This window comes from Pagrus major, chromosome 9 (genome assembly GCF_040436345.1).
Source record: "Pagrus major chromosome 9, Pma_NU_1.0".
Classification (NCBI taxonomy): Eukaryota; Metazoa; Chordata; class Actinopteri; order Spariformes; family Sparidae; genus Pagrus; species Pagrus major.
Genome location: NC_133223.1, coordinates 3115662 through 3134946, shown reverse-complemented (window position 1 = coordinate 3134946; position 19285 = coordinate 3115662). Strand labels below are relative to the sequence as shown.

General features: G+C 40.6%; 1 protein-coding gene across 1 annotated transcript in view; it reads right to left on the bottom strand.

Moving 5' to 3' along the window:
- Positions 1–1492: 1492 nt before the first annotated feature.
- trappc10 (trafficking protein particle complex subunit 10) overlaps positions 1493–19285 on the bottom strand; it is a 28482-nt gene continuing 10689 nt past the window's right edge. The window contains exons 4-23 of the mRNA XM_073473578.1: positions 17521–17720; positions 16856–17051; positions 14484–14595; positions 12807–13054; positions 12304–12450; positions 11959–12073; positions 11303–11379; positions 11003–11094; positions 10300–10440; positions 9640–9749; positions 7118–7647; positions 6745–6886; positions 6302–6460; positions 5703–5932; positions 5023–5123; positions 4691–4814; positions 4136–4300; positions 3720–3900; positions 2313–2507; positions 1493–1989 (exon numbers count right to left, since the gene is read on the bottom strand). Of these exons, the coding sequence (XP_073329679.1) occupies positions 1742–1989; positions 2313–2507; positions 3720–3900; positions 4136–4300; positions 4691–4814; positions 5023–5123; positions 5703–5932; positions 6302–6460; positions 6745–6886; positions 7118–7647; positions 9640–9749; positions 10300–10440; positions 11003–11094; positions 11303–11379; positions 11959–12073; positions 12304–12450; positions 12807–13054; positions 14484–14595; positions 16856–17051; positions 17521–17720 (3513 nt within the window). The 3' untranslated portion in view covers positions 1493–1741. The remainder of the gene's footprint in view (positions 1990–2312; positions 2508–3719; positions 3901–4135; positions 4301–4690; positions 4815–5022; positions 5124–5702; positions 5933–6301; positions 6461–6744; positions 6887–7117; positions 7648–9639; positions 9750–10299; positions 10441–11002; positions 11095–11302; positions 11380–11958; positions 12074–12303; positions 12451–12806; positions 13055–14483; positions 14596–16855; positions 17052–17520; positions 17721–19285) is intronic.

Here is a 19285-nt window from a genome sequence, read left to right as displayed (position 1 = left end):
ATACACTCTCACTCACACACACACACACACACACACTCACACACACTCACACACACACACAAATAAATAAATAAACAATGTATATAAACAATCCATTGATAGATAAGACAATAGATAGACAATTATGTGCACTGGCTGATCCTTGTTTAAAAGTCTCACCTCATCATACACACATACACATAGATCCGCACACATACACAGAACTACAGCTGAACAGATGCACACAACACACAGACTTAGCCTCTCATGTCATCAATGCTGTTAATTCTGAGAATTTAGTGCTGATGTTTGCATTCAAGTTTTTAGATTTTCCATTGATTTATCCATACAAAACCTCACAACAGAAATTAGTTTATGAATGAATTTAACATAAAAACATCTATAATTTTTGTCCTTTTTGTCTATAAAAGAAATGGAGCCAACAATCCAGTTATTATTGGCTGAGGCTGTATTTATCAATAAAGTAGGCAAATAAACTTTGGATCTATTGTTTGATTAATAGACTGACAAATACGAAATTAGCTTAAATGTAGCATTTTTACGTTTAAAATGTTTCAGAATTTAATCCAATTGGAACTCTTTTCACTTGGCGTTACAACTGTCTAAATGCTGGGCTTGAGATCATTTGGGGACCAAAAACTAATAAACATTTGCATAGACTGACACTAAAGACAGTCTACCTTCCTGTTCTATCCTGCTGATGGCAAAAATATTCCAGCAGAACTTTGACCTGTTTATTAAGGTGCATTTCTGTCATGTGACCCAAACAAAGATGTTAAGAACAACAAATGAAAGTATCTGGAGGAAAGGTATATGAGGAGATCAGATAAAATGTTTCCTTCAACAGATAAGGCAATTATGGGGTCATAAATTACATATCTACATATCTGAACACGACTGTACATAGGACTGACTCCACTCAGCACCAATATCAATACTCTCTCGTTTCACTGTATTTTAAATTGTGCTGGAGGAGCACTTTGGGCTACTATGGGTCAGTGTCAGCCAACACATCATAGAATCATCATGCTAATATTATCTGATCAGGAAAATTATTCTACACCAGAGAGAATATTTTTTGCATCTGAAGGAAAGAAGAGTCTTTGAGGATTATGGATATGTCTCCAAAGGTCCACTGAAGTTTGTCAATCCACCTGGTTTTGTTTTGTGTAATATTTCTGAAGAAAACAGCCGCTTATTTCAGTAACTTGAACGTAATCATCACAGTAAAGGCTCAAATGTAAAAAGTAATGACAGCCGGAGAGGCACAGGAACAGCACTTGCAGCTAAGCACACACTCAGTCAAAATTACAGTACTTGAGTAGCTGATCGAGACATACACACATCTAGGGCTTTGGTGCATCACGGGACAATCAGGCCTGTTATTCTTCAGTTTGAGGGAGCATGACAGGCGCCGATCTGATCGATCAGTCCATTTATGCATTTATATATTTATATAACTATAAATCCAACCAATGAGCTATGTACAAAGTATGGCAAAGAAAAATCTTTATTTAAATTGTATCAGCAGATGTCATTGGCTCGTCACTGTGTCTAGTCCCTAATGTCTCCAATGATGTGAACGTTTCATGCTTAGGGGTGGGTCCATACTGGCAACCTGAAGTGGTCTTTGACATGGACTCATGGACCAGATTTGCCCCAGAGCTAATGTTCCGCAGAGTCTGTCCAGGGCCTGGGGTCAGTTCTATAAGAAGGGGGGCAGCTGGTCTTGCCGCCAGGGTCATGTGGCGTTGACCTCCATGATGTGGTCGTCGGTGGCGGGCAGCACCAGGACCTGCTGCGTGTTGCTGTGGTTGAACACCTGTCCTGGGCTGAAAGGCTCCAGACGCGGCATGGCCACGCCTTTCTGCTGCTGGTCGCCACTGCCCACAGAGTGCACGCTGCCCCGGCTTCGGATGCTCGCCGTGTCCGCCTGGTCATCCAGTGTCTTGTCCAGCAAGGACAGACTGTCATTCTCCACACAGCTGTCTGAGGACGGCAAGGAACAAAGATCAGGATGTCGTCAGAAGGCCATTTGCTGTGATAATAACAATTTTTAAAGTTTTCTTGTGTTGTCCTTAGGGCTGCAACTAAATATTATTTTCAATATCAATTAAAACTGCTGATTAATCAGTTAATTGTTTAGTTTATAAAATGGCAAAAAATTCAAATGGTTTCCCCTGCTTTCTATGCTACATGCCATGAGATGATGGAAAAATCAACAAGGGTGCATCTCCTTTGTTTTCTAGGTAGTTAAAGTCTTTGTTCCTTCACAAAGATACATCTGTGGTTTCACTTTTGGGGGGTCTTACCAGGATCTGGTTGGATGGCCACTGCTGCAGTGTGAGGCAAGTACTTTAGCACTTTAATCTTGGGGAAGGGCAGGTGTCCTGCAAACAGAGGCATCACCTCAATCTGCACCTTGTGGGTGGCTCTGGCCGCCATAGGCATCGACACCATCCCTGAACTCTTCCCACACACCGCCCAGTTACTGCTGCTGTCAGCCACTGTGGACGGACACACACACGGACACACACGGACGGACGGACACACACACACACACACGGACACACACACACACACACACACACACACACACGGACACGGACACACACACACACACACACACACGGACACACAGACACACAGACACACACACACGGACACACACACACACGGACACACACATATAAATAAATAAACAATGTATATAAACAATCCAGCTGCACAGAGAACGGGTGTTTTGCCACTTCTACAGTTGGTGATCCTTCTATAATGACTCTAAATATGAACATATACAAACTTAAAGAAAACAAGTTAATCAACAAAGTGACCAATCTCCTCTTCCTAGAAATATTTGGGCTTCTGTGAAAATTGATAAAAACTCTCAATGTTAAGCCTTTTCTTATTTTGAATTTTGTCTGCAAATGACAATTTCCTTATATTCTTTAATGATTAACCTTTGAACTATTTTTCATCTAGCAGATTATTTAGTCTACTGAATGTCAGATAAAGTGAAAGAGTCAAAGGAGAACAAAGGGCTTATTGCAGAAAAATAAAGCTGCTACAAGTAAAAATACATAGAAGTGATTCAGTGATTATTAATTGTTACTATTATTTACAGTGGCTAATTAATTTTATGTCAGTTGACTAATCCCTTAATCAGCAAACCAATTCATATGTTTTTTGGTTAAAGCTGCAACAACAAACTTTTTATTTTTTGTTTAGTCCTGCAGCGCCTGTGGGCAAAAGCGAAACAGTGTACTTGTGTCGTACTGTATCACTATACAGAGCAGCTTCTCTCCTCAGGCTGTGAAACTCCACAATTCATCTTCAGGACTACGCCATAAAAAAAGGCAATTTCATTTTATGACCTATTCATCCCAATGACAGGCATTAAGTTGTATTAAGTTGAGACCGTTTCATAACCAGAAAAAAAGTTGAACAACACATTTTTTGGTATTAGTTGTTTGAATATGTTACTTTTATCTTAAAGTTTGTCATATGATGATTCCTTTTATACCTTTTCATTTTATCATTTAATCTATATCACAAATGACCAGAGCTTAAAGTAATGCTTAGCAACAAAAAAATTGTTTTCATTCACCTTTGAAACGCTGTAAATATACGTTACTGAATCAATAATGAATTTTTCATTCATCTCAGTTTTTGTTCATCCTTTCAGCAAACCCAGACAATAAGGTGTTCTCTTCACATACCTTCATACATGAGTTTTGTGGTTTTGAGGCTATCAGTGTCAGTCTTGCTGTCCTCTGCGATCTCCCCCTCTGCAGGTTCAGTCAGTCGTGTTATACACACCTCCAGCCCACAAAGCAAACCGGAGCGGCAGTACTGCTCACCAGCAGGAGGCAAGATCTCAGCTCGCACACTGTACAACGTCTGACAACATCAAAGAGAGGTTATTTATGCAGAGAACTTCTCTTATTGTTGTAAGAGAGCTTAGACAACTAGAACTCAAATAATAATAGTTTCTGCATGTTTTCATTCAACAATAGCTTTACTGCACCATTTGCCATTTTTCCTGTTTGATATTTGAGCTACTGACAACACAATTACAGCTCCACTCAAACTCTGAAGGGTAAAAGGAACCAAATCAAAGTTGACATCGACTTACAGTGACTCTCTCGAGCTGGAACTGGTAGTAGAAGGGTTTGAAGGAAGAGATGTCTTGGTTGAACGGAGAGAAGTCAGCAGAAAAAACACACTGGAGACAGGAGGGCAGGTCGTCCTTCCACCTCACCTCCCACACGCAGAACACACTGTGCTTACTGCACAAAAGCTATACGCACACCAGATAAAAGATATATTCATGGACGATGTAGTTTTGAGATGTATACTGACAGACTTTAAGAATACCTCCACACGGAAGTATTCTAATCAGATGCCTGAACCACCCCAGCTGGCCTCTTCCCAGAGTTCTTGACCATAAATGAAGCGTGCAACATAAATCAACTGGTAAATTGAGAGCTTAATCTTCAGGCTCAGCTCTTTCTAGATGGAAGGCTTAGAACTCATCTTTCTCATCTCTACTAATTTCCCATAATTGGCCATAAATATTATAAAATGTATATATTTTTCAAACACAAAACTATTCTTTCAAATAGTGGAAACTCTCCACTGATCCACCCTGTAGACACTTGATATGTGTGTAGTTTTTTTTTCTGCTCACCTGTTGCGTTTTAGTGTTGAGGGATTGCAGCTCCAGTAATGCGTGCTGCTTCTCTGTCAGCTTCACTTGTGCCAGTGTGAAGTTTACATCTGACACATTTTGCACACACACCTGGATGTACTTCCTGCAGGTCAGGAAAGAAACTTGCAGGTCAGAAGTGTGTATGAGTGGGTTGGAGGATGCATATGGTAAAGAATGACAGAAACATTGTTAGTTCAACATTACAAGATGGCACCATCTTGGAAACATGATTAGGAAAGAATATCAGTGGTACTGTAAACCTGATTGTTCTTATTTGTGACACAGACTTTGCTTGGAGAATGGAGGCTCACCTGTTACCAGCAGAAAGCAGTGAGTGTTTGGTCTTGAAGGGGATGTAGAAGGTGAGAGCAAGCAGTGTGGAGTAGATTGACCACGGACAGTCAATAGACATCTGAGGACAGACAAGTATCATGTGACAGTCAGACAGCTAATTACCCAGGTTACAAGGAGTGATTATCCATCTAAAATTTTGAAGGATGCAACTAATGATTATTTTTGTTACAGATTAACCTGTAGATCATGTTTTCAATTAATTGTTTGGCCTGTAAAATGTGAAAACTGTGAAAAATGTATTTTATAATATTCTAAAGCCCAAACTGACTTGATCAAATGTCTTGTTTTGGTCGTCCAACAGTTCTAAACCCAAAAATATTCAATATTCTATAAAGTAAAACTAAGAAAAGCAACAAATTCTCATTTTTAAGAATCTGGAAAAAATAAAAATCACATTGTCAGTTTACTTGAAAAAGGACTTAATGATAAATCGATAATCAAAATAGTTGCAGACTGATTCTCTATCAATAGACTGATCCATTATTGACAAATCATTGCAGCTCTAAAAATTTTTTAAATTCAATGCATTGATACAATATACTGTATAGATACCTCCTACGCTTTTAAATCACAGTTGTAAACATAATGAGATAAGATAAATTGCAACTAAAACTGTGCATTTGTTTGAGACCCTCACCCTCTGGTCGATGGCGGTCATGGGTGTGTCAGGGTGACTGTAGCTGCGTGGTCGGTGGCGGACCTCCCCGTTAGTCAGCCTCTCATTGGCAGGCCGGTCGGTTCCAGACGGGATGACACAAAGAACCTCCAGCTGGAACTCCAGAGTGTGGTAAGGAGGGGTGGGGGGCAGGCTGATGCTGGTCACCTTCTCAGAAGACTGGATGGACAGGACGCTTTCACCCACCAATTCTGAACACAGGAAGGTTGCAAAAGAACTTTAAACCTGTACATATGTAAGTCAGTATGTTTAGAGGCATGCAAATACTTGGCTGTGGTCAGCTTTCTGCAGGAGCCTGATTTAATGGACATTAATGAAAATTATGCAAACAGGAGACATGGCTTCATTCAGCTGAGTAAACCAGTTAACAGAGGTAGATTTATGCTTGAGAAACCAGATTCTGTGGGCATGTTGGTAGGTAACCAGATTTCAAACATAGTGTTTAGAAAGAATGAAAGTAGAGAGTAAAAAATCAATTTAAATTTATTATTGAAAATAATGAATGTGAACTAAACCCAAAACTGAAATAATGGTCTATTTCTAGGTAACTGTGTACCGACCAGCAGCAGGGTTGCTAATGCAGGCGGTGCAGCTGGTGGAGGGCAAGATGGGCATGGTGTCTGTGTTGCTGAGCTGCAGAGCGTCTCCTTTCTTCACAGCGTAGTGACCTGTCAACAGAGTGAACTTCACCATCTGAGGGAGACCGGCCAAAAGCGGCTCTGGAAACAAACACAACTACAGTGAGCAACACTTACACATGTGATGCAATGTGGTTTAAGTACAATCATAAATGTTTTTGCAGCTACTAAAACAAGCATTACATTTTATTGATTTATAAGAACTAATTTTAAGAATGTCTTCCTGTCAAGATAAATGAATGTGCTTAAGTAAAAACATATGTGTTATTTTAGTGTTTCATGAAATGAAGCAAGCAAACTTGTGACTGATACCAGGACCTCTGATTTGAAGCATTCCTGTCACCCAAAATATAAAAGATTCAGACCTGAGAGAGGCTCCACGGTGAGCTGGGGCTCCTGAGAATAGACTTCATACTGGACCGATGGGTAGATATGAGGCAGCACAAACTGCACCTGACCCACTGTGGCATACAGCTGACGCAATGTGTAAGTACCTGGTTGTCCACTCTACAGAGACAAACAGAGAAAAGATGAGAGTGACAGAGCATAAAAGTTAGAGAATAAGTTTTATGAAACAGATAAGCAAAGGTTGAGAGAAAAAATGAGAATGAAAAACATTAAAAACAAACAGATATATTTCCAACCTCTTTCTGAATGTCAAACACTAAAACTAGTTAACCCTCTCTGAAGGTCACATTTTTGTTATGTCATTTGAAGCAGCAGCAAAGTGTCTCTTACAGGAGCTGTGAATATGATGCTGTTATTCCCAGGCTCTAATGTTACATCCTGCACTTTCAGCATCTGTCCTCCTTCCTTCATGGCAACAGCAGGAGGGCTGACACAGTTGAGCGTGTCCAGTGGTGAGTTGCTGTCATGGCGGCGCATGACCAGATGAGTGTTTTTACACACCACTCCTGCAGAGTTGAGAGAATTGTCTGAAGGACTCCTGTCCTGAATCTCATCCAGCTCTAAAGGAGGACCAGCAGCTGAGAAGGGGGGGGCTGCTGAGGAATCAGCCTGGAGAAACTCTACTGTCCCTGGGTTTGTTTGTCTCTGAGCTACCTTAGACCTTCCATTAGTCCCTCCGCGTTCCAGGTCAAAGTGAATACTGGCAGCTAGTTGCTGTATGCGCACTGACACAGGCATCAAACATCGTAGAGTGAGCTCCACCTGCAGGACAGCTCCAGAGTGCACTGAGGCTGTGGCCGGACAGAACTGTAGCCGTGTGAGCTGAGTGAATACACCCATACTGAGGGTCACTTTGTGAGCTGAGGAGGAAGAAAACAATGTGGTGTTAATGAAGTACAGACTACTGCAGGTGTTTACAGCTAATTAATGATGTTCTTATTTATAACGTACTATGAGATGAGCTGATATAAGAAACAATGGACAAAGTTGGAAAATGCCCCAGCATAAAGTGGAGTGATGTTTTCCTCCAACAATTTTAATATTGAGACACTTTAAAGTGCATAAAGACTTATGTGGTGCGGGCACCTGCTAAAGCAGCGTTTCTGAATGGGGCGTTACCGCCCCCCCCCCCCCAGGGAACATTCAGAAAATGTCGGGGGCACGCTGGAAGCAATACTTTTGGAAGGGGGACATTGGAGTGAAATTAGGGGGGGTTAGCAAGTTTACACCAGGAATTCACAACAAGAAGAGGTGAAATTTGCACTCCAATTGATTCTTCCAAGAATGTGGCAATATTATAAAGAATAACTGTTAGTGTATCATTTCATAGCAAAACGACTCTTTTTACTTCAGTGTTGCTGTCAGTTCTCTGCAGCACAGCTTCATGCTTCCTGCACAGGAACGGACGTCAATGTATCATCTATAAAATTTCACCAACATGGCGTTTTCTGTGAGTAGAGAGGTTCTTCCTCTTGAAAGCATTAACTTTTCCCAATGATACACTGTGAATGCTGTGTTATTGCCGTGGTTACAATTAACAATTGGAATATTCGGTTGTTGAACTTTGCAAGAAAGCAGCTTAACACCTATCATTCAGACACACAGAGTAGCTCTGGTTTTTGACAGTTTATAAGCTGTAGTTTTACAGGTAAACACCGCAATCTCTTCAGCCTCTCTCCCAGTCTTCTGCAGCTCCTGTCGGGGTCACTTATCACTGTCGGAGTGTCTGTGGGCTTGTTAGGTAGCATGGGCAGGCGGGCTGCCCTGCCGCTGTTCCACTACCCGATCTGTCCGCTAACCAGCCCAGAGACACTGCAGCTGCAATAGCTAGTTGTGATTGGGTGTTTACCGGGGCAACTATGGCTCACAGTCTGCTGCATCAGTTCCACCGCTGCGTGTTTATTTTAAACAACAACGAGAAAAACACAAGCACAACCCATTAGTACCAGATGGCCACTGAACATACAGAAATAATAACATGTCAGTTACGCTGACAGAGATTTTTGTGGACCTTGTAGTTTACTGGACAAGAGTGAGGGAGATCAGTGAGACCCATGCCAATGGGTGAGGGCCTGTTCTTGGATGTCCTCCTGTGTCCACACCCCAAGGGTGACCTGGTAGTCCAATGTACATCCAGAGAGAAGGAGGGAGGCAGTGGTCTACAATGAATTTACAATTCAATTAGACTACAGAAGAGACAATAATGAGTTATCTAGCATACTATTTCCTAACTGTATGTTCAGTGGTTGTCTGGTGTTTTTGAGTTGTTCTTGTGTTTTTCTTGTGGCTGTTTAAACAGCCAGTAGTGGAGCTGATGTAGTGGACTGTGAGACATAGTTCCCTGGTAAACACACCACGATTGGCTGTCGTTGCTGCAGTATCTCTAGGCTCATTAGGTAGAGCGGACAGGCCTGGTGGCGAAGCAGCGGCATGGCAGCAACAGGAGTAGCAGAAGACTGGGAGAAAGGCTGAAGAGGTCGGTGTGTTTACCCACAACATTAATCATCAACATTCAGGGAAAACAATTTGCCTACATTTTATTTGACCGGATTGAGAACCACAGTACTAAAGAAAAATAGACGGGCTGTTTGCATTATTAAGCATTTTTAAAATGCATTTGCGGAAAAAAGCATGCAAGTATTGTTCGTATTGTTGCAGCCTGCCGTTCAATTGACTTCACATGCTGCTTTATAACAGTGGTTAACATTTAACTGAAAATGATGACAGACAAAACAACAGACAAATATTGATCAATTATTCAGTGAGGTAATAGTAGAAATAGTGCACAGGATGCCCGTCCCTTATAGTTTTCTGTTGTAAAGTTAAAGCTTGTATCTGTTATGATCACTTACATGGGTCTCCAGACTTGTCGGCAAAGGTCAGAATTTCTTGACAAAAGTGCTTCCTCTCCTCAGTGGTCAGGTTCACATCACCAGCCAACAAGGCACTGGTCTGCAAGTAGCTGCAGTGGCTTGTAAAGGAAACCAAACACTAGTGCATGGGTGCTGGTCAACACAGGAACCATTTTTTAACTTTCGGACGTTCGAGCATGTCAGATAAGATTTTGTATCATCAATAGGCCAACCTATTCAAACCCTGACTGGAAAGATGCTCAAAACTCAAAAATATTTCTGATTACCGCATTTCCTCTCTAATGTACAGCTCTATAAAACTTTGTATACAAGCCTTGACTATTTGAACAACTTTGTGTGACACAAAACTATTTTAAATTAAATTTTAATAATTGTCTTAAATTGATGTAGTGGCTTCTATTACACTTTGATTATAAAACTACTTTTAGGAAGTTAATACATCAAAAATAAGAATATACATAGGGTGTGGAATTGTTTAATTGATTCATGAATCTCTCCTTGTATTGCAAATTGTGTAACTGTTTATCAAACAACACCAAAACCATCCCACTAAATTAGCTTTGGAGCATACAGGCCCAATTTGCACAATTTAAGCAAAACAATATTTGCTGGAGTTGAAGTTTGTGATTGAAAGGATACTCATCAGTTCTGCCCAGCAGTTTCTGACACTCAGCGATCTGTTTCCTGGTGTGAGTGACAGGGAGGCTCCATCCCTCTGACACATACGACTTCAGAGCTTCCTGTAAGAAGGTTTCTGCCCGCTCAGGGTCCCCCTTCCTCCTAACAAACACACAAATACATCACCTCGTTTTCACATCTATAAAAACAGAGGTTACCAACAGAATGTATGCTTGTCTACAAATCTTTTTAATGCTACTTGGAAAGGAAATAAACTTTAATTTAATGACCAAAGTAAATGCCGATAGAGATGGTGACTGATGACATCAGAGATTGGCCAATAACGCCCAATACTAGGCGTGGGCAAAAAATCCAAAATTTTATATCACTATATTTTCCTGCCTAAATATTGTGATATTCGATAATATCTAATAAGGGCCCAAGCCTACTAAACAGAGCAAGAGGAAACCTGTCACAGCATGATTAGTTGGATCTCTGAGAAATGTGAGGGGTTTTCAGCTGCACTTTTATGGCTTCATATTGATTTTAAAACCCCATCACACCCATTGTACCATATTAGAGTTTTTATTTATCCTGCCCGATTAGACTTCTCCTCAGCAGTGCGTGGGTATTTACAAGCAGTGACTGATTGGCAGTTCTGCAATACTAATGTGAATGTGCAGGGCCTTTGAAACAGTTCATTGACCTTGCAGATTTTCCTTACATGTAGAATTCAGCCAGGCTTTTTCCCACCAGTCTGGCAGACCTCAGCCGGCCGATGGCCCTGTACATCTCCATAGCAGCATGAGAGAGTTCCTGATGTAAGTGTGGCCAACAAGGTGGTGTTGGTGGAGGAAGAGGGTGAGAGTGCAGAGGAGAGAAAAAGATAATCAACTGAACTGTTTCTACTGAGGTTTTATGAAAATACATCAGAAAAAAATGATTTTAGGAACTAAGAAAAAGTGTGTTCACTTCCTGATTTGCCAACTACTGATACAGTATGCAACACAAGAAACTAACTTACGAGATAGTGCCTTTCAAAAGCTTCCACGGACGACAAGGCTTCTTTCAGCTTTTTGTAAGGGCTCTGCAAACTGTTGACTGTGGAGGAAAACAGAAGACACAGACAGATAATTAATGTCTTTCAAATAAGAGTCAGCCAATTCAAAATTGACTAAGGTGTAATGAAGAACATTGCGCCTGAGTCAACATGATTGACTGAACACGCTGACACCTTTTTCAGTGAAAAGGAATTCCAACCTGAAAGGCCCTGACACACGAAGCTGACTTAAAAAAAAAAAATACAAAACATTAAAAGGCACTGCTTTATGTCTGCTGAAAGATACACTTAAGAATATACTGTATATGTCTGATAAGACGTTGGAACTGGTGCTGTGCTGGTGCTGTTTATTTGTTTATTGAAAAAAGAGGAAGCAAAGTAAGAAGCAACTGCTCTACAGGGGTGAAAACACAGATCAATCTGTCAGACCTGCAGTCAGTCCTGAATCAGCTGAACTGCTGCTGATGAGGGCCAATCAAAGCCGAGAAGGTTCAGGACACAAAAACTACAAGCAAAGACAACCACACATGGCTCAAACATTCCCGACTGATAGCTTGGTGTCAGTCCCTAAATAACATGATGTAAACATAATGTCATAAATTACAAGATTTGAGTCTCACCAGTCTCAGGCCTCTCATCCCCCAGTCCAGCCAGCAGATCCACAGTCCTGTTCAGGTCCTCAGATGTGGGTCCCTTCTCTGACACCAGGCCACAGAGCTCCCCAAGAGATTTCAGCTGGAGAAATGAGACAAGATCAAGAATTAAGAATTTGATCTGAAAACACTTTTATTATGAGAGAACTACTGTTAGACTCCTATGTCAAAATAAAATCAAAAAATCCTTAACTTTAACTTACGAAAAACTAAGCCGTAGTCCACTGACGGTATCAGGACACATGATATCGTCATGATACCGTCAGTGGACTACCTGGAAGTAACACAAGTGATCCGAGTATTTTTGGTTACCTTGTCAGTGGCATAAGCCCACAGGCCGACAGTGTGGGAGCAGTTTGCAGCTAGCTGGGCCTGATCACAGCAGCCCTCAATCCTGTGCAGAACCTCCAAGCAGCTGAGAAACACCCAGCAGTCAAGCGCCCCTTCCAGAACAGTCACCTGAATAAAAGAACAACATACAGTATTATGATGAGGAAAGAGATTCAGTTCATTTAGGTTTTCAATGTAGGTTTGTTGTCCAAACATTACAGTGTGGCTAATGATGATTCTCATTTAACTGGGCGACTCCTGACCTCGTGTCTAGTAAAATGTAAACATTCATGAGATGAATACTTTTCAATCATCTTTCCTAAGAGATTAAATTATGTAGTCTCTATTAGAGACAATTAATTTTTGATGAAGAGGAGGGCATACTTCAATCCAAAATTGACCCATTAAAATTTTGCTTTATCCATAATTGGCTGTGCAGAAAAAATATGTATATGAAAGAAAGGGTACAGTAGAAGTTGGTTTACCTCCAGCAGCCGTAGCTCCTGGACACAGTTGTGCAGCAGCTCCAGGGCTCTCTGGGTGACCTCCCAGGGCCTTTGGAGGAAGATGAGTAAGGTGCACTGGCGGGAGAACAAGTAGCTTCTCAGATCTAACAGGCTGGCTTCCCCACGCTGGATCCCATCCCTCTTCTCCATGTCTATAGGCCGCCGAAGCAGCAAGCCACTCCAGCTGCGCACTGGGGCGCAGAATGAGCCCAGCCAGTTAGCTGTATCTGTGGTCACATACAAAACAGTCAGCCCAAAATCAAAAGTAGACTGGTCCTTTGATCCTGGAAAGAGAAATGATTATTTTTCTCAAGAGGACTGCCATACTGAAACGAATAATAGTACTAAGTAGGGCTGGGAGATAAAACGATCTCGATAATTTTCATGATAAAATTTTCCACGATAACGATGATAAATTTCTGACATTTATTTTCGATATAGTTATTTTTGAGTCTGTTTTCCTTTACCTAGAAAACACCACATCAACAGCCAATCACACAGCAGAGAAACAAATGCATGTGGTTGATACATGTTTCCGGCCCCTCCCACTCACAACTACTCAGAATGACGGTGACCACCTGTGTGTCTAGCCGACATAAGACAATGAGCGGTCCGACTAGCGAAACAGAGTGCGAGGAAACTGACAAAGACGAAGAAATTGTACCGAAGAAAGGTCATACCACTTTGGTTATTTGGAAATAGTTCGGCTACCTGAAGTCTGACAAAGCACAGACCACCATTAGGTGCAAAATGTGTCGGCGACCAGTCCTCAGCAGAACTGGAAACACCACCTACCTCGTCCATCATCTCAAAAGGTACCATCCCAAACAGTACTCCGAAAGTATGAGTTAGCGCTATCATGCTAGCGTCAGCCTCCCCTCAAGTAGCCAACACCCCAGCCTCACTGCTTCTACTAGTCAAACTTCAGTTCGACAACCAACAGTTGCTGCTGCTTTTTCAGCCATTACCCCATAAGAAAAGAAACTGAAGCGACACAAAGAACCAGCGCAGTTACATACTGTATCGCTAAAGATATGATGCCTATAAGCACGGTTGAAAAATCAGCTCTACGCAGAGTGTAGGGTAAAGTTAGAGGAGCAGCTCAGATATGTCACCGCTGATCTGTGGTCTGGTTGCACGTCCGAACCACACTAGGTCTTACAGAACAAGAGGCATTAAAGCTGAACTGAACAACTACCTGCAAGCTCAAGAATGTGCAATATTCAAAGAATACAGTAGCATAATCATCCTCAACAGTGACCTTTTTATTTTATTTTCTTTAATAATGTTCAGTTCAGTATACTACCTCTAAAATGTTTGAGACACGTTTGAAACAAGCAATTTGTTGTACACATTCATCATTTTATTTATTCAGTGTTTAACATAAAGCCATTTGGTTGGTTGGTTCTGTTGAATGTTTGTCACTTATTCATTCTGACAATAAATAATTGTATTTTATAAACCATAATTAACCTTCTGGTTTGTTTTGGGTTCTGTCCTAAGGAAAATACTCTTAAAACTGTCAATTCAACATTATTATTGTTAAATATACTGTATATCGTGATAATTATCGACATCAATCAATATAAAAAAACATATCGTAATAACAGTTTTGGCCATATCGCCCAGCCCTAGTACTAAGTGATGATTACTTACCTCCAGCTCCAAAGTTAAGGACGTATTGGGTAAAAAGAGCATCTAGTTCATCATATTGGACCAAGGCATCTTCAAACTGTTGCAGCATCTCAAAAACAAACGCCAGCTCCTCCTGCAAAATCACACACATACTCACATGTGAGACTTGAACTATGCAACATTTGAAGACATTTGCACAGTAAAATGTCTCAGTATGTGCTTTGCAAATTTACTTCTCTATAGAAATATGTACATTGCAGTATGCATGTGAATGGCAGCTGTAAACAATACTGCTATAACTTTAAAGTGACAAGTTGACAACTTTGAAGTGCTTCCTTCTGCTATGAACGTGCACACATGTATTTTTTCGCGGTTGTTTCCGATGTTGTACTTGTATGACAGAGTGCACAGACCAAACTTTTGTGACTGGCATATAATTTATGACGAGCGAGCACTCTCCTCCCGCTGCTGCCGTACATTAGCTTATTTGAACACACGCTGCAGAAGCAAGCACCCAGCTCCCTCAATTTGTGGCACCAAGTGCTGGACCACTTCTCAGCTCCACTATTATCCACTATTTTCCTCCATCCATGCCCAGCGCTATTTGTTCTTAACTCCTTTCACAAGTAAGGCTGTATCTTACCCAGGTTTAATAAACGTTTCTTCTATATGAGCAGAGTTGCAGGGCTACCACACCGCACTCACATTTCTTGACGAGACCTGCCCTACCCTGCCTCTGATTGGCTAGCACTTGTTGGTTGGCCTCATACCATTGGCAGGTGGAACTACCCTTCGCTTCACTGAAGATGATTTGTTAAACCACGTCAAAAACAAATCCCATGTGGATATTTTTTCAATCTAAAATAGTCATACACCAGAAATCCGGCACCATGTTGGAGTACTTAAGCGCTGCACACTAAGACAGGTTGAAATTTACATCTACTTGCAAGGGGGGGCGGAGTTCCCCCTTAGATTTCAAAACATTTATTCAATGTTTTTATTGGGTGAAGGTTATCAGTCATCCAGGTCATGGTAATTCTAAGTGCTGTATCGTAGGCAACTGGACGTGTTTCAGTTTCTTGAAGACGTTTCACCTCTCACCCAGAGGCTTCTTCAGTTCTAACTGACTGGAAGGACACTCCCACGCATAGTTTAAAAGCCTGCAACTCCCTTCCAGTTAGTTAGAACTGAAGAAGCCTCTTGGATGAGAGGTGAAACATCTTCAAGAAACTGAAACACGTCCAGTTGCCTACGATATAGCACTTAGTTTTTTGCTGCGTTTTGCCACTTTCACTCCAGAAGAGAGATTTCTCCTCCTCATGAGCCTGTCATTAGTGCGCTGTGCAAGGGGTGGGCCAGCTCTCTCAGCCTTCACTTGCGTACAGGCATAGAAATGCCGCAGACTGCCAAGCTCATAGTTCATCTCTGATTTCCTAATCCACCTCAGGTGTGTTACGTTGTTAACTATACAAACATGGGTTAAAGATTAGGAGTAACCATAAATCTGATGATTGTTTAGCATTATAATATGGTACTTTCATACATTCAGTCAGAAATGGTTGTTCAGAAATTCACTATTCCAGTCTCATAGCGCGCGGAGCATCCACTGTATGGACATTTTTGGCCATTATTAAAATTCAGTCCAAATAGACAACTAAAAGTAAAATAAATACAATTTATAAAGTTAATTTAAAAACTACAATTATTTAACTCCCCAAATACTTAAAACAAAAAGTCGATTGAAAAAGCTAATTTAAAATGTAAAATGATAATCTGTAATGTAGGCTAAGGTGAGTAAAAAAAAAAGTAACATTTAAAAAGCTGAAATGGACTTGCTTAATCTGGAAACATTTGTAAAGATTGAATTGCAAATGGCAATGGAAATAAATAATTTTAAACTCAAAATGGAGAATAGTTGAGCTTAAATTGATTTTTTTAATGGATTTTAATGGATTAGATAATTAGATAATTAAATTAAGTTGATCTCAGCAATACATATTTTTTAGGCTACCGCTGTCAAGATCATGAGTAAAATCAAATAAAAAGAAATCTGTGAATGTAACTTGTGAACGTAATAACAACTTAACTAATTCCTGTCCAGATGAATTATATCTGTCATTTGGCATTCAATGACACAGTTTTGAATTTGATAAAAAAAAATATATAATTATTAACAGATTGATCATCAACATTCAAGGAACACATTCAGCCTACATTTTATTTGATCCATCATCCAGTTAAGCGACCTGGATGACGGATAGGGGGGCGCTGGCCCAAAAAAGGTTGAGAATCACCGTTTTAGGTGATGGGTCATGCAGGTTTTTTATGCCCTTTCAGTTCATTCAGATCCACTAGCAAAATTTAAGCCCACATGCCTGTTTTTTTCTAGGTACCTGGACCATGAAGTATTCACAGAAGCTCCAGCCAGGCTGAGTGCGTTTCTCTCTGAGTGTACGCATGTCGTCTTCAAAGCGGCCCAGGTTCTTGGTGAAGGACATAAGAAGGAGAGTTCGCAGCTTGAGCAGCAACGAATTCCAGGATTCCTGAGACCGAGATGAATCCTTCAGAGGATCAGACAGCACCACACACCTGCATCAAAAGACATTGATCTTAATTTACTCACGGGAGGTTAAATCAATACAATTTCTTATATTCAGGGGTACTGATTATGTTGCACGCTGTGATACGAAAAGAGCAGCAATCAATGATTACTTCAAGCCCATTTTTTTTACAGTAACTGCTGTATTATTTAATCTATAAAACAGCTTGTTTTGTCTGATCAATAGTACAAAATACAAATATTCTATTTCATTAAATTATTTCAACAGAGGAAAGCTGAAACCAGATAATATTCTGGCACTTTTTGTTTGTTAGATTAAAAGATTAAAGTAAAACATAATTTTGGGTCAGTCAATCCCCAACTTCCTCTACTACTGTAGCAACAGGAGGAACAAGGGATTGACAATGTCTTGTGAGGGAAGTCAGTCCGCTAGCAATTCTCGTCGTCTTCTGCCTATTTCACCCAACTCAACTCATTCATGGGGAGGACGGTCCTCACCTGTCATTCTGTTTGTTGCAAAAGTCACTCCGGATTTTGTCCACGATGGATGACCGAGGCAGGATGTTGGTCTTGTTCTTCTTCTTATTGTCATTGGTCTCCACGACGATGATTACCCAGTCTGCTGAGGCGTGAGCCCGCAAGCTGTTCTGCCATCGCATCATGTCCTCCTTCACTGAGCCTTTATACACCTCTGTATCCTAAAGTACAGTAAAAAACATTAATTATTTAGGCAGAAAAATCATTCTTCTTCTGATTGCCTCAATGCCCCCAGCATTATGTTAAAACATGAAAACGATACAACCATGATTCCTAAAAAGCAGGGATATTGTGTAAAAGGTTAATAAAAACAGAATGGATCAAATTCTGAATGAGTGCAAATTTACAAAAAACAATGAAGTTTATCAGTTTAAACATCTTCGTACTGTATTGAATTGAATAGAGGTTTAAAAAAAAAGGTTTTGCAAAATATTGCATTCTGTTTTCATTTGTTTTACAAAACGTCCCTGATTTTTTGGAGTCAGGTAAAACTCCTGTTGATGTTCATTGGTTAAGGAGGAAGTCGCCACATCAGATGATATCAGAAAACTGAAACTATGAAAAGAATGCAGGCCAGCACGTTTACATTGTTTGATAACTAAACTAATTAAACTGGAGACTGCTAAATTTAGTCTTTTAAATGGGCTGGATCTTCGTAGAGGCGGAATATAAAATGTCCAGTCACTTATTATGTAACAGTGTCTATTGGGAGGGAGAGGAAGTGAAGCACTGGTGTTGCACAAGGTTTTGGAAGTGAAGTTATTCAAATCATTTCTGGTTGTGAATCTTGAGTAGCTGAATGGCACTGCATACCCAATCACATGCTAACAGAAATGGGTTCATTTAGCCCTTAACAGTTTTGCTATGTTGCTATGCTAAGTATTTATCTAACTGTGCAACTGAAGGTTTGAACGGATTCTCAAATAACACCTGTGCACACCAATGGAAAACATACAGGTGTTTTCAGGTAAACTGACCTCTGTCTGACTGTCCTCTCAAAGAACGACCCAACTTTACCAGGGTGCCACTCCACTATCTCTACTGTTTACTTCCTTTAGATGCTGCAGTTTTTTGTTCTCATGTTAAACAGGTTGGTGCAGGTGCATGCCAACAGAGTAAAATAATTTTGCGTAATTTACACTATTTATATACAGTTTTGATGAGTTGGTGTACTGTGGTTTTGTCCAGGTCACAGCTCCACCACACAGCCCACCTGTCTTCACCACCTGCCACATTGTCATTCTGTATGCAAAAGATTTACTGCTCCTTGTAGAGAATGTATGGGAGGCTGCAGCTCTAACTTACTGCCACATTCTGTCTGCTTATACTAAAAAGACACCTGCCAAGACTGGGTTGGACCAACATTTTCCTGAATCTCCATCTGGCTCTGTTATGGCTTGTCCAGCAGGACAACCTGTACCTTTTTACAGTTCACCTCTTTATTTACACCCTCCCCCTTTAAAGAGAAGTACACTGTACTGCTGCAACTATGACATCACAGTTTATTAACCTGTGCAATGAAGTGCTAATGATAAAGGAACTGAAAACTGGACAATCTAATACATCCTGCACCACCTATAGGCCTGTGTTTCTGCATGAATTAAGCACAAAGATTTCTCACTTTTTTGCAATGAAAAGCTCCTTATTTTTCCTCCAGGGAGGTAAGAGCACTGTTAACTAGAGCATATTTAATATATATACACTATAAAAAGTTTGCTGTCAGTGA